Genomic DNA, 26,879 nt, shown 5'->3' on the forward strand with positions numbered 1-26,879 from the left:
GCAATTATGGAAGAGATAATAATAACTTCAATTAATGCTAAGAACTTAGGAAAAAGATAATAATAACTTCAATTAAGGTTAAATAATTATGGAAGAGATAAAATAACTTTAATTAAGGTTAAGCAATTATGGAAGAGATAATAATAACTTTAATTAAAGTTAAGCAATTACGAAAGAGATAATAATAACTTCAATTAAGGTTAAGCATTACGGAAAAGATAGCATGGCAATAAAAGAGGCAACAACTTCAGTTAAGGCACATAAGAGTTTAGTTGGCAATAAGGGTAAAACATGAATCAATTAATTTCAAATAAGATATGTAAGGGTGGATTTAGTAAATGGAGGATTTAACATGACAAAACAACATCCTATCTTCCTGAGTACGTACTCGTCACCTCGCATATACGGCCTTCACAGACACAATTAACACAAATGACTCAAATCCTAACGGGTAGTTCCCCAACATAAAGTTAGGCAAGATACTTACCTCAAAGAAGCTAGACTGATACTCTAAAATGACCTTCTCGAGTGAAATAACCTCTAGACGGCTCAAATCTAGCCAAAATAACGTTAAATCATAAATAAAACTCATAGGAAACAATTCCCGATAATAAAGCTTCAATCTTCAATAAAAATTAAAAGTCAACCCAAAAGTCAACCTCGGGCCCGCATCTTGGGACCCAACCAAAATTATAAAAATCCGAACACCCATTCGATAAACAGTCCAAACATACAAGAATTACCAAATTCTGATATCGAATCGTCCTTCAAATCCTCATTTTATATTTTTGAAAGATTTTACAAAATTTCCATTTTCTTCCATTCAATTCACTAATTTAATAATGAAAATGATTATGAAATCATGAAATATAATCCTTTTCGGATAAAGAATACTTACCCCAATCAAACATGTGAAGAACCCTTCAAATATCGCCCAAATCTGAGGCCTCTAGCTCAAAAGATGAAAAATGGACAAAACCCTCGATTTTGGAAATTATATTATGCTGCTTATGTAACATGAATCACGATCGCGAAGATTTGTAGGTGATTGCGAAGAAGGAAAAAAATAGCTGCCAATTATGAGCTACATGAACGCGAGCAGGAAGGTGCGAACGCGACGAAGCAATATCTCTACCCAACAAAAGGCACTAGACGAACGCGGAATAGAGAATGCGAACGCGATGTAGCAAAATTCACACGTTTGCGATCGCGAACCATCCACTGAGAACGCGAATAATTAGAATGGGTCACTCACCAAACAGCATATGCGATCGCGGCTGCACGTACGTGATCGCAGTTGCACCTACGTGATCGCAGAGAAGGATATCAAACACCGACAACAAAATTCTAAAATAGGAGGAAATGGCCCGTAGCCCATCTGAAACACACTCGAGACCCCCGGGACCCCGTCGAAACATACCAACAAGTTTCATAACATAACGCGGACCTACTCGAGGCCTAAAATCACATCAAACAACGTCGAAACCATGAATCGCACCTCGAATCGAACTTATGAATTTTCAAATCTTCTAACTTCCAAAACTCGTGCCGAAACATATCAAATCAACCCGGAATGACGTTAAATTTTGCGTGCAAGTCTCAAATGACATAACGGAGCTAATCCAACTCTCGGAATCACAATCTGAGCCCAATATCAACCGTGTCAACTCCCGATCAAACCTCTCAACCTTTCAAAATTTTGACTTTCCAATTTTCGCCAATATGCTTTAACTTATACTACGGACCTCTAAATCCAAATCTGGAAGCACGCTTAAGTTCAAAATCACCATACGAAGCTATTGGAATCATCAAAATACCACTTCGGAGTCGTCTACATAAAAGCCAAACTCCAGTAAACTTTTACCGCTTAAGCTTCTAAAACAAGAATCCTTCTTCCAAATTGATCCAGAATCATCCGATAACCGAACTCGACCACACATGCAAGTCATAACACATAATACGAAGCTGCTCGAGACCTTAAGACACCGAAGGGGATACTAATTCTCAAAATTACTGGTCGTGTTGTTACATTCTCTTCCTCTTAAACAAACGTTCGTCCTCGAACGTGACAAGAATCATTCTGAAGTCATCAAATCACTGAATGTACAAACCATACATATTCTCGCGGGTGACCCCACGTCACCCCAAATCTACGTAAGCCCGACACCACCACCTCAACTGAAGACTTTTCCTTCCACCAATACCAATAGGCCTTAGAACCAAATTTCTCACCATCTGATCATTTCCAAAAGACCTGATTCTTACATCAACACACAGTATCAGCCTCATCCAGCTGCAACAACTTATACCTACACTCACCAGATACAAACACATGACATAACACACTACACATATGTCATTAAAAACATCTCTAATCATAATAGTTGTCCATAATCAAGCCCAACACCTACAGTTAATCTCATATCAGCTAGAACCTTGTTCCATACCTCCACAACACCAACAACAATGCAAGAAACACGAAGATGTCATGACTATTCACTAAAATTAACAAGTCACATCTAACTCTACTTGGACACACACCTCGCAAGATAAGCCCCAATAAGCACAACACGAATATGACTGGATATACAAGGAAACACATGAGAGAACTATCAAACCAACCCGACAAGCACCACTCCCTATCAGTATAATACTTACGAATCAATTTCATAAGGGAGAATTAAAACACATGAACTAATCATAGGGATCTTATCCTGATATAACTTCCATCGCGGCACGTAGCTCGGTTCAACATATCAAACCACATGGAAACACGAGGATCCCATCCTCAGCTCTGAATCACAAGTAGTATACACATCATACCAATCGAAACCTTCCACTAATTCAATTCCACCAACAAAATCACAACACATACTGAACTCCCACACTGGTAGAGCATCGAAATCACAAGTCATAACCAATCACCCAGAAGTCACATCAAAACCTACCATAATGGATAACAGAAAGTCATTCCTAGTATCATAGCTCTCAATTATGAATAAAACGAAACGATAGATATGGGCTACCACTATAGAATCTCCCAACATGGGTAAACACATAAGCAGAGTACAGAAATCACAAAACTCACCCATATGTGAAGCAAAATAGGAAGACTCACCCCGAGAAGCAGAATCAAAACAAAATGCGAATGATGCTACTCTATAACAAATCAAAACCATACATGTACAACACCCTCTGGTGCAGCTGCCCCAAACCTACCGTAGAAGGCATATCAACGGGTAGTGCCTCCCCCTTTTGGGCGCCCTCTACTCGCCTGACATGCACACCAAGCTGGCGGTGCAGGGATATCAGCGACTGGAGCAAAACTCATAGCTTGAATACCCCGCTGTGACACATCTGTCCGGAGTCTGGGATAATCTCTCACCATGTGGCTGGTATCTCTACACTCAAAGCAACCCATCCGCTAGCGTGGCTGTGGAAGCTGTCTGGTATAGGCACTCTGAGACCCATGGATATTTTTAGCACAACACAAAACCTAAAGTGCAAACTGAACTGGTTGGAACATAAAACCTATACCATGGTGTACCCTGCCTCTAAAATATGGACTAGTAGATCCTCCCGGTCCACGAGGCTTCTTAGCCTCCCTGTCCTCTCTCTCCCGATCCCGCATGTCCCCTCTATCCTGGTCCCGCATGCCCTCTAATCAGCGAGCAATCTATACCACCTGCTGAAATGGAATATCCGTCTCCAACTCCCGAGCCATGCTAAACTGGATATCATGATTGAGTCCCTCAATGAATCTGCAGACTCGCTCTCTAACTGTAGGAACCAAAGCAGGTGCATGCCTGGAGAAATCGTTGAATCTAACGGTATACTCTGACACTGACATAGTGCCCTAGCGCACCTACTCAAACTCTGTGCGACATGCATTCCGAAGGGTATGAGGAACGAACTCTCTCAAGAACATCTCTGAAAATGGAGTCCATGAAAGTGAAGTTGCATCGGCCGGGCTACCCAACTCGTACGCTCGCCACCACCGATATGTCGCTCCTTTAAGTTGGAACGTACTAAAAGCAACCCCACTTGTCTCCACAATACCCATAGTGCAGAAAATACGGTGGCACTCCTCTAGAAAACCATGTGCATCCTCTGAAGCTAAACCACTGAAAGTAAGAGGGTGATACTTCTTGAACCTCGCAGGTCTAAGATGTTCTTCCTCGAATGTTGCTACCCTAACCATAGGCTGAATTGGAATAACAGGTCATGTCGGCATAATACCTGGAACCTGACCAATGTGAGCCCGCTGCTTTGGAGTAGGGGCGGCAGGAGTCTGAGCTCCTCCCCCGGTCTGTGAAGTAGCTGGTGCAACCGGAATCAACCCTACCTGAACCAATATACCAAACATACTCAGGAACTATGCTAAAGTCTCCTGAAGTCTGGGGTAATAACATGCGCCTCTTGTACACCCCCAACCGGAGCTATTGGCGTCTCTTCAACTGTTGCTCTGACAGGTGCTCTAGCTGCGGCACATGCTCCTCCTCGGCCTCTACCTCTGCCTTTGCCCCAGCCCCTAGCAACACCGGCTCTGGGGGTAGCGTCATCAGTATCTACAGCTCGTATCCTCACCATATGTGAGAGAATAGAATGACAAAGGCTCAATCTCCGAGATCAATAAACTCGCACGATAGGAATGTAATAAGTGAGATTGCTCTAATAGTTTTGTAGCCTCTTGAAGATAAGTACAGACGTCTCCGTACAGATCCTCAAGACTCTACTAAACTCGCTTATGACTCGTAGCACCTATGAACCTAGAGATCTGATACCAACTTGTCACGACCTCGATTTTCTTTCGTAGGATATCGTGACGACACCTAGTCTTTAGGACTAGGTAAGCCTAACACTTACATAAATAATGGCAAAATTTAACCAACAACTATAAATTTCGAAATGGAAATTTCCTTACAAGCCAACAATCCTAAAACCGGTAGTACAAGTCATAAGCTCTACTGAGTTTACTAGAAAATCTTCTAAGTACAAATTTTTCAGAATAGAAATAAACAGAACAAGTACAAAATCAAAAGGCGACTCCGAGGCCTGCTAGCTAATGATCAACCAACTCCGAAATACCTGGATCTGCACAAAAATATGCAGAATGCGTAGCATGAGTACACCACAGTGGTACCCAATAAGTATCAAGACTAACCTCGATGGAGTAGTGACGAGGGACAATCAAGGCACCTACTGGACTAAACAACCTGAAGAAGTATAAAGTGAACTAACGGGGAAACAATGTTAATATAAAGCTAAGCATGGTAAGGAAGACAAAACAATACTCGCAATGAAATAATAGAAACAACAATTAGCAACAAGAAGCAAACGAGTAATAATGTTGTAATGTATGTCGAAAACAGTCTAACTCCGGTGAACAAAAATAAAGGAAAATAAGTAACAACTCATTAAGAACAATCGCTTTTATACTAGATTTATTCAAGAGTTTCCTCGAGGTACCAAACCTCATAATCATAAATCATGGGTCCCAATTCATGAACCCTAATTATTTGGAATCTTGTGCCCGCATTACAATTCATAACCGCACGAACGACTCATGTGACAAGAGAGTGACAATATCCAATATTCGCACGGACCACTCACGTGTCAACAATAACAATGGCTCATGACTACACGGACAACTCACGTGACTACAGGTCAACTTCCACATAGAAGGCAAGTACACAGGGGTATACGTAAATGGTCAATAACATCAGGATTCATCTTCTTAAACCTATATGGGTGATTTATTTACGTATATGCTTGTGCAAGTGTTTCACAATTCAAATCAACAAATAAGAGTAGGGACAGTGAATGGCACATAAGAAACGATCACCACAAAATGTACAAGGTATAACTCACGCAAGGTTGGCATACCACTACCAAACATTGACAATAACAATGCCCCCAGGCCATCACAAGTCATCACAAATCACTCCCCGACATAGCCCACCTTGTCTCGCCACGTGCACAATAATAAAGTAAATGCCCGCCTTGTCTCGCCGCGTGCGCATAATAATATTCCCACCTTGTCTCGCCATATGCACAAACCCACATATATATCCCACCTTGTCACGCCGTATGTGCAAATATCAATAGTAACAACATTACGGACAACTCACGTGCGAACACCCTGACAATCCTCTCAACAAAACCATGTATACCAAAACATAACAACACAATAATAATATGTCAACATTGAAAGGGGCAACCGAAACTTCAATTAAGGCAAAGCAATTACGGAAGAGATAATAATAACTTCAATTAAGGTTAAGCAATTACGGAAGAGATAATAATAACTTCAATTAAGGTTAAGCAATTACAGAAGAGATAATAACAACTTCAATTAAGATTAAGAAATTACGGAAGAGATAATAACTTCAATTAAAGTTAAGCAATTATCAAAGAGATAATAATAACTTCAATTAAGGTAGCATGGCAATAAAAGAGGCAACAACTTCAGTTAAGGCACATAAGAGTTTAATTGGAAATAAGGGTAAAACATGAATCAATTAATTCCAAATAAGACACGTAAGGGGGGATTTAGTAAATGGAGGATTTAACATGACAAAACAACTTCCTATCTAATGAACATAAGAACCTAAGAGCCCTAAACGTTAAAATTTCCATAATCAAGCCCGAGTACATTCTCGTCACCTCGCATACAAGGCCTTCACATACACAATTAGCACAAATGACTCAAATCCTAAGGGTAGTCTCCCCCCCCCCACCCCCACAAAGTTAGGCAAGATACTTACCTTAAAGAAGCTAGACTGATACTCTAAACTAACCTTCTCGAGTGAAACAACCCCGGGCCCGCATCTCGGAACCCAACAAAAATTACAAAAATCCAAATACCCATTCATTAACGAGTCCAACTATACAAGAATTGCCAAATTCTGATATCGAATCGCCCTTCAAATCCTCATTTTACCTTTTTGAAAGAATTTACAAAATTCCCATTTTCTTCCATTCAATTCACTAATTTAATGATGAAAATGATTATGGAATCATGAAATATAATCCACTTCGGATAAAGAACATTTACCCAATCAAACATCTGAAGAACCCTTCAAAGTTCGCCCAAATCCGAGGCCTCTAGGTCAAAAGATGAAAAATGGACAAAACCCTCGATTTTGGAAATTATATTCTGCTGCACAGGTAACATGAATCGCTATTGCGAAGAAGAAAAATAACAGCTACCAATTATGAGCTACGCGAGCAGGAAGGTGCGAACGCAGAGATAGAATATCACTGCCCCTCAAAAGGCACTACGCGAACGCGGAATAGATAATGCGAGCGCGATGCAGCATAATTCACACGTTTGCGATCGCGAACCATCCACTGTGATCGCGAATAAGGAAAATGAGTCACTCATAAAACAGCCTACGCGATCGCAGAGAAGGACATCAGACACCAGCAACAACATTCCAAAATAGGAGGAAATGGCTCGTAGCCCATCCGAAACATACCCGAGGTCACCGAGACCCCATAGAAACATACCAACAGTTCCATAAAATAGCTCGAATCTGCTCGAGGCCTAAATTATATCAAACAACATCAAAACCACAAATCTCACCTCGAATCGAACTTATGAATTTTCATATCTTCTAACTTCCAAAACTCGTGCCGAAACATATCATATCAACCCGAAATGATGTCAAATTTTGCGTGCAAGTCTCAAATGACATAAAGAAGATAATCCAACTCTCGGAATCACAATACGAGCCCAATATCAACCGAGTCAACTCCTAGTCAAATCTCTCAACCTTACAAAACTTCGACTTTCTAATTTTTGCCAAAATGCATCAACTTATACTACAGACCTCCAAATCCAAATCTGGACATACACCTAAGTCCAAAATCACCATATGAAACTATTGGAGTCATCAAAATACTTTTTCGAAGTCGTCTATACAAAAGTCAAACTCTGGTCAACTATTACTACTTAAGCTTCTAAAACAAGAATCCTTCTTCCAAATTGATTCCGAATCATCCAAAAACTGAACTCGACCACACATGCAAGTAATAACATATAATACGAAGCTACTCGAGATCTTAAGCCATCGAACGGGATGCTAATTCTAAAATAATCGATCGGGTCGTTACAAGTACCTGAATACGAAAGACTACGGCCACCCCATAAACGGCTCAGAGACGTACGGAGTCCAAACTCAGAAAGTAAGGCCCTTATGAAAAATCAAAACCTTTTAAAAGGTTACCCTCTGTAGAGACATCGTCTAAGATACTTATGCATCTTAAAGGCCTTCGATTTTATCGAAGACTCGAAGTCACTAATAATCCGGAGTCACTATCAAAATCATTTGGGCCTCTGAAGAATTGATGTTCTAGACTCCATTTGATTTTATGCTAAGTCATTAAAATTATACGCAAATAAAAATTACAAATAGATGCTGGAAAGTAAAGATACGATATTTCCCAAAAGGGGAAAATTTTATATATTCCAAAAATATTTACAAAGGCACGATAAAACGGCCTCAAAATAAACAAAAAGAAGAAGAAAACACACAAAGAAAAATGAAAAAATAACTAAGGCATTTACGCCTGGTCTCCATCAAGGCTCGACTCGTCGCCAGAACTGTCGGAATCCTTAGAACCCTCGAAACCCTCGGAGCCTTCGAGACCCTCAGGCTCGTAGAGTTCCTTTGCCTCAGCCTCAAGTCTCTTGGCTTCCTCAATCTCGGCTGACTGGTCAAAACTTCGGGCATGGATCTCTTCGAGGGTCTCTCTTTGGGATAGCCGCTTTATGTACTCGGTCTTTGTCTTTAAGCAGGCCTCGACTACTACCACATTAGACTTATACTGGGCCAATATTTCCTCAACGTCAGAAGATGTTGCATCCAACTTGGACCTCGGTGCGGCATATTCTTGTCCGAGGATGTCCCGTTCCGTGACGGCTGAGCTCAGTTGTGCCTAGAGATCATCATTTATCCTAGACCATTTATTGACTTTGTCCTTTGCCACTCGGGGTTGGTTCTCGACTGATGCCAGCTCCACTTTTGTAACTTCTTTCTCCGAAGCTAGATGGTCCATCCTGCCCTTCCACACCTCGGTCGTGGAATTGACCTCATCCATCTCATACCGAAGTTGGTCAATCAGGTTTATCTTCTCTTGGACCTGCGAAGTTGTGTTGTTAGTCACCACGACTAGCTTCTCGTTTTTAGCCTAAAAGATCCTTACCTTATCGACCAGGTCATCGTGCTTCCGCTTCAAGAACGGAGCCTTCTTTTGAGCATTTTCGAGCTCGGCTTGTAGAATTGGGAGGTCCTTGAGGGCCTCGTCTTGTTGCTCACTAAGAGCCATGTACATGTCCTTCTTACGGACTTGATCTTTGAGATTGAACTCGAGCTGGCTGATCTCCAAGCGAGACTGAAGGAAGCTTACATAATGAAGCACTGAAGCCTGAAAAACAATGAAGTTATTAGAACAAGTCTAAAGCCAAGCAAGATTCATAAAGGGGTACTAGGGGTAAACGCCATACTCGGTTCAGTGCCTATTGCGCCTCTTTGAAGAGGCATGACGTGCCCACTTCGTTCATCTTTGCCTAGTTCTCATCAGTCACCAAGCATCAAAGGTATCTAGCTACGCCCACTAAAATGAACAAAACCCTGGCGTCAATCGGGATTGTGAGAACGACTGTTCTCTTGCGCTCGGGGTCCATGCTCAGAAAAGGGAATTGCTTCACTAGTTTTGAGCTCGAACTCGGTCCGCACAATCCCAATGGCAAATCCTTTTTCAGGACCTCCGGTGACCAAGCCCGGAGAAGTCCTCTAGTGTGGCCATATTCATGCCATCGAAGAACGAGTTGAGGGTGTCATCTAGGCCCTGTGCCATCTCGCTTGATTTCTGTTTGCCCGCTTGAGCTTCCTCAAGCATGGACTCAGTATAGGATGACGTCTCCATGATGTCAATAACACCTGCTGCCTCCTTCGGAACAGAAGCGGCTTCTCGGGAGGCCGCGACCTCCGTCTCTCCCTCTGGTTCCCGAGCTAGAGGGTGATCGACCTCGTGGTCACTTTTCCCGGTTGCTGCCTGCTCCCCCTCATTAAAGGTCGACCCATGGGAAATGAACTCAAGGTCGTCGTCCTCAGGATAATTCCTGAGCCTGTAGAGGGAATTAGAGTCTGGTACGCTAGACTTGGTGCTCTTTTTTATTTTCTGGACCAGGATGGTCAACTTTTTCTTCTTCGCCTCGGCATCCGGGGAACCCGAGGACTGCTGTCCCGAAGCGAAGGGTTCAGCAAGCAAGGACGGATCCTTGTCCTCATCCAACGGACTGAGTTCTATGGTCTTAGGCAAACCTGTAAGAAAAAAGAAGACTTAGCAATATGTAAGCTAAGAGTATGAAGGCAATTATTCGAGAAAGAACCTACCATGGGAACGAGCCTCCCACTTGCCCTTCGAGAGCTTGCGCCATGCGCGCTCGGAGTATGGCATCTGTTTGTAGATCCCCTAGATCCACTCCTTGAAGCGGGGAACTACATTAGGAACTTTGGCAATAGTTGCACGATAACAAATACATGCAGTGAGAGAAAGAATACAGGGAAATGACAAATACTCGAGAAGGAAAATACTTACGGGATGCAATCTACTTCTCGGGGAATGGTAGGAATTCTGAAGGGATGAGGTCTTCGATTTTCACGAGAACTAACCTCCCCTGCCAGCCTTGAACTCAGTCCTCATAGAGCACTCATAGATGCTCGAGAACGGAGCCTTGCTTGCTCAACAAACAAGCTTGATCAGCCCCACTTGGAAGATTTGGGGACTGTACAGGCGAATCATATGGTAGAGGGTGAACCGAGGTGCTTCGTTGTTGTTCACGAAGTGTCGCAGGAGGATCATGATCCTCCAAAAAGATGGGTAGATCTGCCTAAGGTGCACCTCATACCATTTGCAAAAATCGAGAACTATGTGGTCTACTGGGGTGAGCGTGAAGGGGTAAGTGTAAACACTCAAGTACCCTTCCACGTGAGTAGTAATATTGTCGTTAGGCCTGGGGACGACCACCTCCTTGCCCTCCCAGTTATAGTCTATCTAGACTGTGGGTAGTGTCTCCTCAGTAACAGAGCATATATATCTCCATGCCCCCTCGTCTCGGTCCTATTGACTGGAGGCCTTCTCGATGTTGAAATCATTCCCGATAGAGCAGCCCCCGGGTACGAAGCTCTTCAAGGGGCTCCTGAGCCACCTCGGGAATGGCTATCTCTGCATCCGTGCCAGGTTGGAAGATGAAGGAGCAGTTTGCTGAGGCACTGACTTGAAGGTTTTTGCCATCATAATCTAGAAAATATGAAGATTTGAAGGAAAAATATGAAGGTTTTAAGAAAAAATATGAAAATTTGAAGATGAGATGAAGGTTTGAAGATTTGGGTTGAAGACCCTAAGAGAATGTATAAAAATTGAAGATGAAGATATGAAGGTTTGAGGAGCGATGTATGAAGATTTGGAGGAGTTAAAAGCAATAGAGAATTCGAGGGTATGTTCTGGAATCGGAAAGTGGAAGAAGTGAAAAATAATCGGAGCTTTTATATGGGAAGAACAATCAGTGCGCGTCGTTTTGCATTCGGGGAAAATCAACCAATGGCTGACACGTGTCCGAAGTCAGAACGACGCGACTGATGGGATGTTTCGTTGACTCGTCATCTCGGTTGTAACGTACGAATGAAGGAACGAGGGTTCATCTATCGCTTCCCATCATTTTAGTAAACCTACTTTCCTAAAAATGAGGGGACTATGTGTGTACGGGTAAAATCAGGGGTGATGCCTACCCCGATGAGAAAATGGGGGGAGAGCACGGATGCGCGAGACCCTTCGTATCGAGATCCAGGAAGAATGAACGATGTGTTTATCATCGGGTATGGTAAAGCGACACGCCCCGAGGAACAGAATGAGTTCTAAAACCACGGGAAATACAGTAAACGGTTACGCATAACGGATAGAGGGCCGAGATACTCGCACTCAATCGGACATCATAGTGCGGATCTCGCTCAATATTGATTATGGATCAGAAATTACCGGAGAAGGAAGATTTTTACCTTTTTTTTAGACTTATACTAGGGATGAAACTCTCCAACTATATAATGGGGAAGTTTTTCTTTTGTAACATATACTGTAACACGCAAATCAAAGCAATACGAGTTTATTTTCTGCCTTTTAGCTGTTGTTAAAGTTTTGCTCATTTGTTCAGTTTTTCATTCATGACTGAGCTCGAACCGAGGGTCCAACTGAGGACAAGGTCATTAGTCAGTCTAAATTCAGTCTTGGCCATAGTACTGCAACTGGTTTGAACGTTTATTTCATTTCTAACTCATTTATTTGATATTCTTAATTGTTCGTGTTGGATTAAACCACATATCCTTAAAATCGCATGCAGAATCAATTGTTACCCAATTTTAGGACAAATAAGGTAACAACTCGAGTAAATATATAAGTAGTCATAATTCATAAATCTGCACATTTTTACATATATATGTCCTCGTGGGAATTACATTGAGCTAGAGTACTGTCAATATTGCATTATGGTGTAATTCCCACTTTTAACTTTCAACAGTGTACTCTACAGTTGAGTTTCTTGTGCTTTAGACTATTGGCAACTACTCCTTCCGTTTTAATTTAGATGAGTTAGTTTGACTCTTTACGGAGTTTAAGAAAAAAAAAGATGAGTTTTGAAACTTGTGGTCTTAAAAGTTTAAGGGGTAAAAGCTTTGTGGAGCCATGACATTTGTGTGGTTATAAAAGCTTTTCTTTAAGGGTAAAATAGGTAAAGTGAAGAGTTTAAAGTTTAGTTATTTCCAAATTTAAAAATATGTCATTTATTTTGAAACAAAGTAAAAAGGAAAATATTTTAACTAATTTAAAACGGAAAGAGTATCAAATAAGTAAAAGAAGATACTAAAATCTTATGCTTTCAAGTTAATTTAGCTGACTTGTGAGCAAAAACGACATATGGATGATGATGAGGATAACAATATAAAAATCATAACCAGTAGTTATTTGCATGTTAAAAAAAGACAGTTCGATACACGAAGGGTCAGAAAAGGATTGTATTGGATATGTGATGTTGAAACCTTACCCTGATACAAACATTAATAACTGATTGCACAGTTCGAAGTTGTGATCTATAGATCACACGAAGATAATTTTATCGTTGCTCCAAGGTTCTCCTTCTATTATTTATAGGTTTGTGTTTGTCTAATTAAGCAACACATTTTAGGCCCCATTTGTCCATAAATATTTTTTCTTTTCTTCAAAAATGTGTTTGTCCATGAAATTTTGCAAGTTTTTCAAAAATCAAAAAGCAAAATCACTTTTTCAAAATTGTCAGAAAAACTTATTTCCCCACTCACAAAACTGCAATATTTTTTCAAATGAAATGCATGTCCAAATATAATTTCAAATCCCAAATACTATTTTTTAACTTAAACCCAAATATCACTTTTTAAAAAAAAATTATAATTTATATATCCAAACGCCTACTTAGTATCATATTTAGTGGTTACTATGCATAAACTTTGAATTAAAAGAAGGAAAGGGGCTACCAATTAAAGAAAAAAAGTTGAAAATCGATAAAGGGGTATGGAATCTCCACCCAAAACATACTTTTAGTGAACATAAAAATTAGTAGTACGACTTTACAAGTACAACCAAGTTTTACTTCAATACATACATTGACATATTCAGTTTTAAAACGGACCTCATTTTATTTTTTATTTCAACATACCTTTTTTTCCCCTCGTTTCAACATACTTCACCCGACTGATTCTTAAATCCAAGTGTTAACTTTTTCCTTTTTAATTCTTTTTTCTTTAGGATTAATGGGGGCGATTTCTACAAACTTTGACCTCTTTAAAGAAAATTTTGGAAAAAGAAAGTCGCAGCCAGCATTAGGTAGCGAAATCCTAAAAAATATGGTTTTCGTAGTGTAAAACGCACTTGCAGATATTGTACTTAGGAGAGAAAGACATAACCATGCTTCATTTTCTTGAGGAGAGAAAAGAATTGTTAGATAATGCTTCCAAATTATAGACTATTTAAGGAGAAAAACTAAAACAAAATAAAGTATTGATCCGGATGTGCCTAATGTTCCCACACATAGTAAAAAGACAATGTGATAATTAAATATAAGTAATTGTGTGAGTAAATAAAAGGTGCCATCAAAGATCGTAGTGGAATAAATAGGATTCCTCCGTCTTTAACTAGAAATTTTGAGTTCAAAAATCTGATAGTCGAAGTTTCAATACGAATACCAGTACCGAGTACAACAATAAAAAATTCAGTATGATTCCACAAATGAGGTATGTGGAGAGTAGTGTATACGCAGACATGTCTCACCCTGCTTTATAACGATAGAGATAGTGTTTCTGATAGACCCTCGGTTCAAATACCGAATGAAAAATTAACCAAAAAAAAAAAGGTAAATAAAAGGTATCACAAAAACTTCAAAAACACTACTATTTAATAATAGGAATGATATCATTTGATGTAGTCCCATAAAGGGACCATCCACCAAACAAAGTCAATTAAACTAAAAAAAGCTAGATTACATTGATTTATGTCCAAACCAAAAGTAGATGCTCGCCCTTAACTTCACTTGTAATCTTGTGGTGGAAAGTTTGACATATAAAGAAGCTAAAATTGTACGATGAAGAGTGAACACCAAAATGAATGGTGTTGTCTTATTGCAGTTGGTGGCTCTGAGACAAATTAAGAGCCCGTTTGGACCTAAGAAAAATTTCACATTTTTTCAAAAAAAAATTCACTTTCTCTCGAAATCAGTGTTTGACCATAAATTTTCAAATTTTCACTTGAAAATGGATTTTGAAATTTTTCAAAAATTTGAAAAATTCCAAAATCCCTTTTTTCAAAATTTTCACTCAGATCTCTCACAAAACTTAAAAAACGACCCAAAATTACATTCATGTCCAAACACAACTCTAATTTTCAAATACCATTTTAACTTTGAAAAAAAAAATCACTTTTTTCCGGAATTTTACAATTCTTACGTCCAAACGCCCACTAAATAAAATGGATAACCAAAAGAATTACATGTTAAAATAAAATAAAATAGAATAAAACAAAATAACTCGTTCAGACCAAATTTGTAATTAGAATATTGCTTGAGTCGTCATAATCTGGATATCAAGAAATGCAAAACCTAACTATGGAGAATTTGTCAATTAATTACCAAACATTGCCAACCAATGAAGTTGATTGGTTACACATATACACATAACAAATTAGAAGACAAAATCTCTTTATATATATATATATATATATATATATATATATATATATATATATATATATATATATATATATAATATTGTGTGTGTGTGGAGAAAGGGCCACAAATCGCATAAGAGTATTAAAAAACAATAATAGTATGAAGAATTCGACAATGACTTCATCATCAGTCTATCTAGTTAATTCTCTTTACAATTTCGTGAAAAATACATAAATAAATTTTTTTTAAAAGTTATCGCGTGCAAAGTCTGATTGTATAATCCCTTAACTCAAAACGGAAAAAAAATATGTCGGTAATAATTGTTGGTAAATGGTAATAATTTTCCAATCAAACTAAAACGATTTTTAGGGAAGTTTAAAATAAAACAAAAGGAAAAATAAAGTTGCCTTGTTGATAGGGATGAAAATGAAAGAAAGATAATACAAGTGGAAGTACTACCACAAGGTAGTGGTAGGACGAATAGGAACCTTCCAGCCTAAATCAAAGGTCTTAGCTTCAAACTCAAAATGAAATTTTTTTTTTAATTATGTGGGTCGAATCCAAATTAATCAAAGCCCCAAAATAGCGAACACTAAATAGAGTTGGAGCTCTACGTCTTCAAATATTTCAATTTATTATTCAAAAATCATTAACTTTCAATGCTAAAAGAGAGTTATATTAGGTTTGAAGGCGAGCTCACTTGGGTAAGCATCCTCACCTTGTATCATGTAGATGACGACGACGACAACAACACACCTTACTCCTACCCTGGGGTAGAGAGGTTGTTTCCGATAGACCCTCAGCTTCCTCCTTTCAAGAACTCCACATCGAGGGTGCTCACCAGTAGAGCAACTCACTCTTGTATCACTTAGATGAAGAGTCAAATTTCACAAGAACTTCCCTTTTCTCCCCCCTCCTCGCTCCTCCTCTAATGTAATTATATATATATATATATATTGAAGCTTATAGACGTCTCGGTCTTTCGTTTTCTACTTGGACTCACCAAGTTTCAGGCCCCGATGTGGAAGGAAACTTGACTGCACAAATACAACTATTTTGTGCCATCGTTTATATTTTGAAGTACACTGCCAGAATTTTGAAGCTTGTTGTCAAAACTGAAAATTCTAGCAACGTGCTTCAAATTTCTGGTGCATGAGTTACTTTACCAAAACTTTTTTAACGAAATTAAAATATATTTGATGATTCTAAAATGGTCCATCGGGCGTTATTTCCTAGGGAATAATTTGTTGAGCAAAATATAAAATTGGCGAGTCTGCCGAAACTAATTGCATTCGCTAGCTAGATATATAAAATATATATTTTTGGTATATAATATACATATACAACAACAACAATCCAGTAAAATTCCACAAGCGGGTCTGGGAAAGGTAGTGTGTACGCCGTCTGGGAAAGGTAGTGTGTACGCCGACCTTACCCCGAAATAATATATATATATATATATATATATATATATATATATAAAGGATATTATTTTTAGGAGCGGCTAAAATTATATATTTAGATACAAACAAAAAGCAGCTAGGGCCCAGATGAAGAACAGCCCATAGACTTCAAAAGCCCATCTTATGTGAATCAAAATGAGGCTCCTGATCTGCTATAGTTATTCCTTCTCCTTCGAGTAAAGAGCTTTTGAATTGAGTACCGGTGGTGAATTGGTAAAATTCAGTTCTGTTTTCTCTGATTTTTTTGCACAACTTCTCCCGCAGCCTTGAGAATTATCTCAGTTTGGGGGATTTAGTTGGATTTAATTGTTCCATTTTAGCGTGAAATCAGCTGTTGGGATATTTTATAGGAAACATGATTTTCAAAGGGTTTTGGAATATGGCTACCCGGGGTAACTAATTTAACTGCAGTATGTAATGTTTCTTTTATGGCTAACAGGCTGCAGTTATTTAGTGAAAGTTGTATATTTGAGTAAAGATGCCATATAAAATTTGGAGTACAGTCAAACATCTTTATAACAACCTCGTTGTTCCAAAAATATTTTGGTTATTTTTGCGAAGTACTGCTATGAAGTACATATATTATAACATAGCATGAAAATTGATTCCAATAGAAATATGACTTTTATGATGAATGGTTATTATATAGCGATGCAGTTATAGAAAGATCCGACTGTATTACAAACCAGTAAGGTAAAAGCGGAGGGGTTCTTTTGCGGTTAGCAGCTTCAATAAGATTTAACTTACTACTTTTACTTTTTTTTTATAACCGAGAAATCTCTAAGGACCAGTGACAGCAAGATCTAAAACTCGACGAATAATGAGCCGCCCCACTACCTTGAGATTAACCTACTTACCAAATGCAGCTATTTCGTTCTTTTCCTTTTGGTTTTATTGGAATGATAACCAACTGACAAAAGAACACCAAAAGAACATTTCTTAAACATTTAGAATTAGAAAATGAGATAGAATTACAAAACTCAAGTTAAGAAATGACCGAGTAAAGAGAGAAAAAGGCAAGGGAATTCCGTGTCAAAAGATCACAAAAACTTAATTGAACTGGATAAAATAAAGCAATTCAAGAACACCATTTTGCATATATAAGTCAATACACCATTCCACTGCTGAAGATGACCTAAGGTTTACTGGATATTTGCTAACAAGAGATGTCGAACGAAAATTTAACCAAGGAAGTTTGAAAATAAAATAGAATATAACTGCAGATTTGAGCAACCAACAGTGTATTTACTATGTATACTAACAACAATCTAGACAAAAAATTGCAGGGAAGTACAACAAAGCACTACATAAATAAAAAGATGTAAAAGCAAGATGGCTCAACTCAACAGCAAGTCTTGATCCAATGGTCGGGCTGCATTATATGCAACCACTTACAAACTTTTAAGAGGCGTGCTGTTGGATTATTCTAATTTAGGAAGCGGATAGAGGAAAGAGTAATTGCGAAGGAGATGTGAGAAAATACAGATATATTTATACAAGAGTGATTCTGGCAACTCTTCATATCTTTACTCTTCAGCACCTTCGCTGACCTTGATCTCCAAAAGGCGCTCAACTGGCTGTCGACAAATAGGACAGCGATTTGTCTGGAACCTCAAAACCTTTGCACATCCACTGCACATACACTGCATCAAGAAAGATAATTCTCTCATCTCCAACAAACTATACGCTTGTTCAATCAATAAATGTCTAAAGGTAAATGCAGGGAAAATGATGCTTAAAAATGATGTCTGCTACCCAATATCTTTCTACTGACATCTTAAATACTCAAACTACACTACATAAAATCATGAAATTGCAGATATTGGTGAATATATTGAGACCAACAGTCAACATAAATTGTTAACAAAGCGTAGGAGTCATACCATGTGCCGACATGGAAGTACAGTAGTGTCCCGAGGTTCAGAGAGGCATATCACACATTCTTTCCCAGGATCATTTCCATCGAAGTCGCTTTCAACTGAATTACCAATACCATAGATCTCTTGCAATTCATACCTCATGCCATTGACCCAGAGGATTTGCTTCACCACCCTAACATGGTACTCACCTTTGTCCTTTTCGAAAATTGCTTGAGTAATCTGTGAATTAGTGAACCCTGACGCTGCACTCCCGTCCTCTGATCCACTTTGACTATCTGGCGATGCCTCCGCCTTAACAGCAAGTGGATACACATCCGCCTCGCCATCTTTGGACAATTCTGCTTCTTCAAACATTGAAAGATCAATGCCGGTTCCGGAGGGTTGCCTAAACTTCTGAGCTAAACCTTTTTGAAACTCAAAAGTTACTGGCGGAAGCACGCTTTCCTTCATAGGAGTCAAGCAACAATCTTCACCTTCTTTCGCAAAGAAAATGACAGTCATGCTGCAAGAGGAAAAAGATCAAGAAATATGTTTAGTTATCTCACGTTGAAAGCACTTCCGTGCCACTTGAGTCAATAATATGTTACCAAGCAGAAGCAGTAACAAATGACTACAATTTTCAACAACAAACAAGCACAAAGCAACTACTTTCATTATTCTGACATGAGTGTCGTAGAAACTGCAAGCATATCAGGGCTCGTTCCTTGTAAATACTATCTCACATTTGATAAAATTCCTTCGTTTAATAAGTCCCACAGTCGTCAACATTGTTGGTTCTACTCCTAAGAGTCAGCAACAGATGCTGAAGACTGAGAAGTGAGTAAAGCTCCCACACGACCGACAAAGAAAAAGCAACTACCTTCCTTATTAATTCCCTTGGTGACAAATAGCACCTTTAGTGATCCCTTGTTAATGTACTGTCAACTGCAAGCATATCAGATCTCAACCTTCGGGTATTACAGTCTCAACTTTCAGTATGAAACACCATTATGGAACATTTAGACATGCGAGACAAATATATGATAAATTCAGTCTATGAAGTAACTGATTCCAGTATATTACTATCATTTTAGAAAAACAAAAATCCAGTTGATAATTAAATTACTCCAAATCTCAAATGATACTCTATTTATTTATTTATTGTAAATATATATCTCAAGATGAGATTCTATGGATCATTTTTACAGCGAGGGATAGCTGTAACAAAGATATCAACTGCCTCTTTGAGGTCTGACGCTACTACATAAAGATACAGGATATGCTGGCAAAACAATTCTTACCATCTTCCATTCGTTTTCATCACAAAAAAAAAAAAACCAATAATTCATATTAGTCAAGCATACAGTATTGCCCATCAGAAAAATAATGCAAATACAGATGGAGTAGAAGACAAAGTTACTGATTACTACTTTGAACATCAGTGCTTAAAAGGAGACCCTTCAAATTATTGTATACTGAGTAATTATTAATTAGACCCAAACGCTTATTCAAATGACCCAAAGTAGTACTAAATCACGCTCTACGAGATGATCAAAGATCAGCAGAACTTTCTCATTTATTATATTTATTTTTAAATATACACATTTTTCTAGTCTTCCAAGGTTGTTATAGAGATTGCTGGACTAGCAACCGAAAAAATTCCGTCACCGTCCGAGACCGAATTAAATTTACTGATCAGGTTTCCAAATTCTCTCTCAACAAAGTATGAATCTGCAGCTATGATATTGGTGATTGTCAAAAGGTTGCCTCACAGAATCCATGAGTATAAATGAATCCCTAGCAAACTCAACAATCCTCATCCTCTTAGTATTTGTATAAGTTCCTAAACTAATGAATGATTAGAAAGTTCAAAACTTTCTTGGAATAAAATAAATCTACTATACCTCTCCCTCCGTCCAAACTTTAAACAGACATTGATCCCAGATGGAACGAAAATTTTAAGATGTTCGACACCATTCTACTGAAAATTTTATCCTATAAATAAATCCCTAGAAAACTCAATAATTCTTATCCTCTTGGTTGTCTGCTATATGAATCCTTAATGACCATGCTACTCCATTTAAATTCATCTCAGGCCAATTTGCATAAATTTCACAAAAAAACAGACATGAAAAATGAAAAAAAGGCAATTTTTTTTAAAAATATTTAATAAGCAGTACCTCCCAGGAACAGTGGCATCAAACGTGAAAGCCACAAGGTATTTGCCAGGGTTATCTTCATCAGGCTCAATCCTTAGAGTCTCCTTCTTCAAATTAACATCATTTCTTATTGTCACAGCTTTTTGATGCTCCACATATGGAGCAGGCGGAGGCATCATAGGTCCACATGGGTACCGACCCGGCCCGTTAACCCAATTAGCATGACCCGGGTGGTTGTCCATCCTATGATGATGATCATATGGAGCCGGTAACGGCACCGGCATCGCCGGCGGCGGTGGCGGATAGTAACCCGGGTATTGATAATACGGCGGAGCATTAGGGTTTGGGTATTGTGCAGGATAAGGCGTTGCCGCCGCGAACACGTAACGGTTCGCGCTTATCTCCGGCTGCGGCGGTTGTGGTGGCGGTGGCGGTGGTGGGTGGCTCCTCCGGCTACTGCTCCGTCGCCGGCCGTTCACACCACTGCTTCCCATATTACCCATCTTATAAAAATTCAATCTTTTTACCCCCAAAATCAAGAATCAATTTTTAACAAAATTTGATCACGCCATTAATCAAGATTAACACAACTTACGACACCCTTTTGCCTTTTTTGTCTGTTTAAGGAACACCCAGATAAAAATTCACCCAAAATTATGGATTTTTTTTTAGGAAATGGGATATTGAGGAAACAGAAGAAGAGAAACAATAAGATTATTAAGGAAGATATATAGGTAATAATAAAGATAATTAATGGAGTAAGTGGAAGAGGAATCTTATGATGGGTAGGGTAAGAGAGGGTATTATGGAATTGCGTAAAGTTCCACCATCAACAGTAACAAGGATTAGAAGGAAAATGGAACAGCTTTCAATTTTTCTGCATACATATCCTGTCTTTTTATCATTTCTTTTGTTTATGTGTTTCAATTTATACGAATCTATTTTTTTTTTAGTCCGTATAAAAAAAAAGTATTCCTTTTTTATATTTGAAAACAATTTATCTTTATGCAATAATTTATAATCACATAAAATATATGTGATTCATTCTACATTACAAGTTCAAAACTCTATTTTTTTTTCTTAAACTCTGTGCCCAGTCAACCTATCTTTATGCAATGATAGGTTCACATAAATTAAATGGAATGGAAGAGTATTTTTTTTTTTTGGTCACTTTTTTTGAGAATGAGATTTGAGGTGAGGATTTGGAAAAGCACTATGTAATTGCCCTGATTTGATTAGGTAATCCGTGTTTATTCAAGTTGCTTGCGCCTAATGTACGCCCATCTCTTCCCCCACCTCCACAATTTAACCTTCTCTTTTTAGCAATGGTTTGTTTACCAGCTTAATTGAAAGACAGATTTAAAAATCCTCTAAATTAGGCAATATTAATTGGGTGCACACCTAGATAACTTTTAGTTTGGCCAAATAAGTGTATTGTCTTTAAACTTGGCTTCAGTTTCTATTTTGACATCTTAACTTAGCTCTTTTCCTATTGAATATTTTAACTGTACTTTGGATTATACCATTTAAACACAATGCATGACCGGGCTGTAAAAACTTAAGCGCGTATTTTTAAACGCTTCCCACGTGGAATAACATACCAATAATAGTCTGACACGTGTTTATTTATCCAGATCGGATAAAAAAATTTCGTTTTTACCTTACCCATATACCTCGCCTCACTTAATCGATCTTCCACCCAAAATCCTCTTTCTTTAGCCTAATAAACCCTAATAAACTACATTGAGATCGATTCCCGGTGGAATCTTCATCGATTTTGAGTTAGATTCAACTGTCCGTCAACTATTTAGCCATTATATTACTAATACGGGTAATCGTTTGCTTCTTTTGACTGTGGTGGTGAGTGGAGTTGGTCGTAACTGGAGCTGGTTGTGACTGGAGTTGGTCGTGACTGAAGTTTCGAGGGTCTAAACATGTCTGCAGACAAATATATTCTTGTTGATTTTCACCATGGTGGACATATTGTCAAGGATCCTGTCCCGAGATATGTAGGAGAGAGGGGTGAGGATGGTCACATGATAAACAAGGATCACTTTTCTGTTTTTGAGCTTCTGTCCTACACAAAGGATATGGGTTATGCTGAGGTAGAGGGTTTTTTATTTAATTAATCCTAAATCTAATGACTTTGTCTTGATTGAAAATGACGAACAACTGTATAATATAGTTTGTCACCTTAATCATCTTGATCATTTAGATTTGTACATTAAGCATGTAGTTAATGAGCCGGTGTTGCTTGATGAAACTGTCCCATGTGGCCTTTTATGTGGGCCAGAAGTTGTTGAACCAAGTGAAAATACATTAAATAAAGAGGCTAGGGCAACATCTATTGTTCCAGAAGATATAAATGTCCAAGAAAGTGCTGCAGATAACACATATGTGCCAGAGAAAAATCTAGCTGATGTTGGGGTTGCAGGTGAGAATTTACAAGAGGCTGAAAAAACAACAAATATAGATGCTAGTTTGGCATCAGATCTGTCAAGTAGTGAGTCTGAATTAGATAACATTCCTAATGAAGATGATAGTGATGTGAATGAAGAGCTCACTTTATGAAGGCATGAAAGAAGAAAGAACAAAAAAAACAGAAGAAACAAAGAAAAAAACCTACTCCAACTGAAGAGATTATTCTGGGAGAAGCTGGAATAGATAAAGACTTTGAGGATATTGGCAGACTATCTAAGGAGGACAGGTTTGCTAGAAAATTAGGAGGGGATGAAGACTACTACACCAGTTCTAATATTGGAAGTGATGATAGCACAGATGAGTTAGATGTTTTAGCTGAAAGGGGTATTGATTTACCTCCTAAAAGGAGAAGTAAAAAAGTAAGGTTTGACCATGACTATTACCTTGCTATTTTTGAGCTTAGTATGATATTTGAAAATGCTGTAGAGTTTAGAAAAGCAGTAGCCTCATATGCTGTGGAGAACAAAGTGCAACTAACAATGAGGCCTAATGAAAATGATAGGGTTAGAGTTAAGTGTAAAGGAGCCAAGTGTAAGTGGGAATTGTATGCAAGCAATTATGGAGATTCATGTGACTGTACTGTGAAGAAGTACCATCCAGCTCATAAGTGCAACACCAAATATAAGAACAAATTATGTACTTCTAAGTACATTGCCAATAAGTATAAAGATAGGATTATTTTCCAGCAAAATATTAAGCTGTAGGAGATTCAGGATTTGGTCAGGGATAAGTTAGGTTTGTATGTTGGAAGGATTGTTTGTTACAGGGCTAAGTGTAGGGTGATAAGTCAATTCAGGGGTGACTGGAGGATGGAATTTAACAGACTTGATGATTATGCTGATATTATTAAGCAAACAAATCCTGGGAGTTTATGCTGGATCAGAACAGATAGTGAGACTATTCCTGGAAAAAATCTGTTTGTCTATTTCTATCTATGTTTAGATGCTTTGAAAAGAGGATGGTTAGAAGGGTGCAGAAAGATTATAGGATTTGATGGTTGTTTTCTAAAGGGAATCTGTAAGGGCGAGTCACTTGTTGCAGTTGGTAGAAAAATAGGAACAATCAAATGTTTCCTATTGCATGGGCTGTAGTTGATCAAGAAACAAAATACTCCTGGAGCTGGTTCATCACATATTTAATTGCAGATTTACAGTTGGGAGATGGTGTTGGCTTAACTGTTATGTCAGATATGCAAAAGGTAAAGTTACAATTAACTTATAAGTTTTTTTTTCCTGCTTTATATATATTGTCTACTAACAATTATTACTATTTTTTGTAGGGACTAGTACCAACTATAAGGGAATTACTACCAATGGCAGAACACAGAATGTGTGCTAGACACATTTGGTCTAACTAGTCCAAGAACTGGAGAGGTGAAGAAAGGAGGAAATAATTCTAGAGATGTGCTAAAGCATCTTATGAAGTAAAATTCAAGGAAGAACTGGAAGCAATGGATAAGCTTGGTTATAAGATATGTAAAGACTTGTTGAAGTATGATAAAGAGTATTGGTGTAGGGCATACTTTATAGAAGATTCAAAGTGTGATGTCATTGAAAATAATATATGTGAAACATTCAATTCTTGGATAGTAGGTCCTAGGCACAAGTCTGTTATAACTATGTTGGAAGAAATTAGACATAAAATCATGAATAAGACCATTGAAATGAGGAAGTTTGTTGAGACTTGGGTTACTGACATTGCACCAATGGCTAGGATGATGCTGAAAGAGAACAAAGCCCTTTCTAGGAGGTGTAAGATTATGTGGAATGCAAAACATGGTTTTAAAGTTGATGAAGGTGTGTACAGATTCATTGTTGATTTTAGGACCATGACATGTACTTGTAGATCATGGATGTTGAGGGGCATTCCATGTCAACATGCAGTATGTGCATTCTATGATAGAGAAATGGACTCAGATGATTATGTTGCCCACTGGTATAGGAAGGAAACTTTCCTTAAAGCTTACCAGCATTTCATTCAACTAATTCCCAACATGAAGATGCGGTCGGATTCAACAAATCCATCTATAGAGCCTCCAAAACCTAAACCTATGCTAGGTAGACCCAAGAGATGTAGGAGAAAAGTCAAGGATAAACCAAGAAAAAAGTATGGTAAACTATCAAAGAAAGGGGTAAAGATGACTTGTTCAAACTGCCAACAAACAGGACACAACAAATCTGGATGCAGGAAAGGGGTAAGTTCTGATATTTGTAATTCTGTCTTTTACATTCTTTTTTTGCAATTCTGATATTCTTTTCTTTTACTTCTGTCAGCATGTTCCAAGAAGTGCTACTCAACAAAGTCAAAATATTTTACCACCTCCACCAAGATCATCTCAGAAAATACCATCTCAACAAAGCAATCAATCATCTATATGTGAGGATACAAGTGTTGTCAAAAGACAAAACAACAACCAATCAACTAGGCTTGGTAGAGGAAGATGAAGAGGAAGAGGAAGAGGCCATGGACTAGGTAGGGAAAAAGGAAGAGGAACTACACTAGGAGGAGGCTTGGCTAATGCAACAACCATTGGATATAAAAGGCCAAGGAATACTGATTTTGGGATTTTTACTGACACTATGATTGAAACTATTATCTTGAATGTAAGGGTGTATAGTTTATTATAATACATTTTTGTGGGCTGAAATTATTCTATTTTTTACTAATTCATTGTATTTTACAGCCTGGTATATCATCTGAGAGAGTCATATCAACTGGACATTCAAGGATACATCTGCAACTAACATAGACATTGGATTTAAGCCCCGGAATTGAAGTTTAAAGGAAGAAATGCAGTGACAAGGTCACAACGTCAGCAAATGAGTGTAGCAAGGAAAAAAGGTTCTTCAAGTCAAACAAGTTCAGCTACATCTACACTGTGAAGCAGACCAATTTTTATTTATATTATCTAAGATGTCACTACCAGTTTTTTATTTGGGCAGTTATGCTCTATTAGAGTTTACTAGTTTGGGCAGTTATATGTTTGAAAAAATAATACTATGTTTTTTGTAATTTGTAAACCAAAACAATGCTCTATTTTTGAGCTTGGATGTAATGCTAGTCCATCACATTATGCAATGGAATATTTAGGCGGTTATGTTTTCAATTCATGAATATGAATTTGCATTTCATTCATAACACATTATGGAAGTGCGACTGAACTTAAATTTGCATTAAAAATTGGTCATTTCCATTTCATTCATAACAAGATAGTGTACATTAACAAAAGGCCAAATTCATAGTACCTACTTCCAACATACTACATTTTTCTTAAACTAATAGCAGCAACTACAATACTATTAGCACCAGCATATCATAAAAATACTACATTGTTCTTCAAACCACAGCATCACCAAAGCCAAATCCATAGAAACAGCACCACAATCACAACAAATAACCACTCCAACCGCGCAACTGTTTTCTCAGTTCTTTGACTCTCTTTAACAGACCCCGTATAACCTTCTTAGCTTGGTCAGGCATTTCATCATCATGCCATTTGAAATATTTGCTGCCACCCCGACCCTACAAAATTCAAAAATAAATGCGGCCAAAAAAAAATTAAAAATAGATTTTTTAATTAAGAAATTCAAGGGTATAACAAAAACAATACGATCGACTTACCAATTTACAACCATAAAATCGGCGACATGGATTTGCAGATGAC

The 26,879-nt window shown here is 38.1% G+C and overlaps 2 protein-coding genes across 2 annotated transcripts; one reads left to right on the forward strand and one right to left on the reverse strand.

Annotated features, from left to right (window-relative positions):
* Positions 1-17,910: 17,910 nt before the first annotated feature.
* Positions 17,911-21,637, reverse strand: LOC104120749 (probable E3 ubiquitin-protein ligase LOG2). The gene is made up of 3 exons (XM_009632575.4): positions 20,756-21,637; positions 18,600-19,098; positions 17,911-18,359 (listed from the first exon to the last, which is right to left on the reverse strand). The coding sequence occupies exons 1-3, from the start codon at positions 21,235-21,237 to the stop codon at positions 18,243-18,245; spliced, it is 1,098 nt and encodes a 365-aa protein (XP_009630870.1). The 5' UTR covers positions 21,238-21,637; the 3' UTR covers positions 17,911-18,242.
* A 3,028-nt stretch (positions 21,638-24,665) lies between these two features.
* LOC104120753 (uncharacterized) lies at positions 24,666-25,659 on the forward strand. Its single transcript, XM_009632580.1, has 2 exons — positions 24,666-25,409; positions 25,489-25,659. Exons 1-2 carry the CDS (start codon positions 24,666-24,668, stop codon positions 25,657-25,659), a joined length of 915 nt encoding a protein of 304 aa, XP_009630875.1.
* The last annotated feature ends 1,220 nt before the right edge of the window (positions 25,660-26,879 follow it).

This window comes from Nicotiana tomentosiformis, chromosome 7 (genome assembly GCF_000390325.3).
Source record: "Nicotiana tomentosiformis chromosome 7, ASM39032v3, whole genome shotgun sequence".
Classification (NCBI taxonomy): domain Eukaryota; kingdom Viridiplantae; phylum Streptophyta; class Magnoliopsida; order Solanales; family Solanaceae; genus Nicotiana; species Nicotiana tomentosiformis.

Excerpts from the sequence above, each read along its gene's own strand:
- LOC104120749 (XM_009632575.4), bottom strand. The coding sequence starts at position 21,237 with ATGGGTAATATGGGAAGCAGTGGTGTGAACGGCCGGCGACGGAGCAGT. Across the intron at positions 19,099-20,755 it reads GATGCCACTGTTCCTGGGAG|CATGACTGTCATTTTCTTTG; the intron begins GTACTGCTTATT and ends TTCCTCTTGCAG. Across the intron at positions 18,360-18,599 it reads TACTTCCATGTCGGCACATG|TGTATGTGCAGTGGATGTGC; the intron begins GTATGACTCCTA and ends TTCTTGATGCAG.
- LOC104120753 (XM_009632580.1), top strand. The coding sequence starts at position 24,666 with ATGGATAAGCTTGGTTATAAGATATGTAAAGACTTGTTGAAGTATGAT. Across the intron at positions 25,410-25,488 it reads AATCTGGATGCAGGAAAGGG|CATGTTCCAAGAAGTGCTAC; the intron begins GTAAGTTCTGAT and ends TACTTCTGTCAG.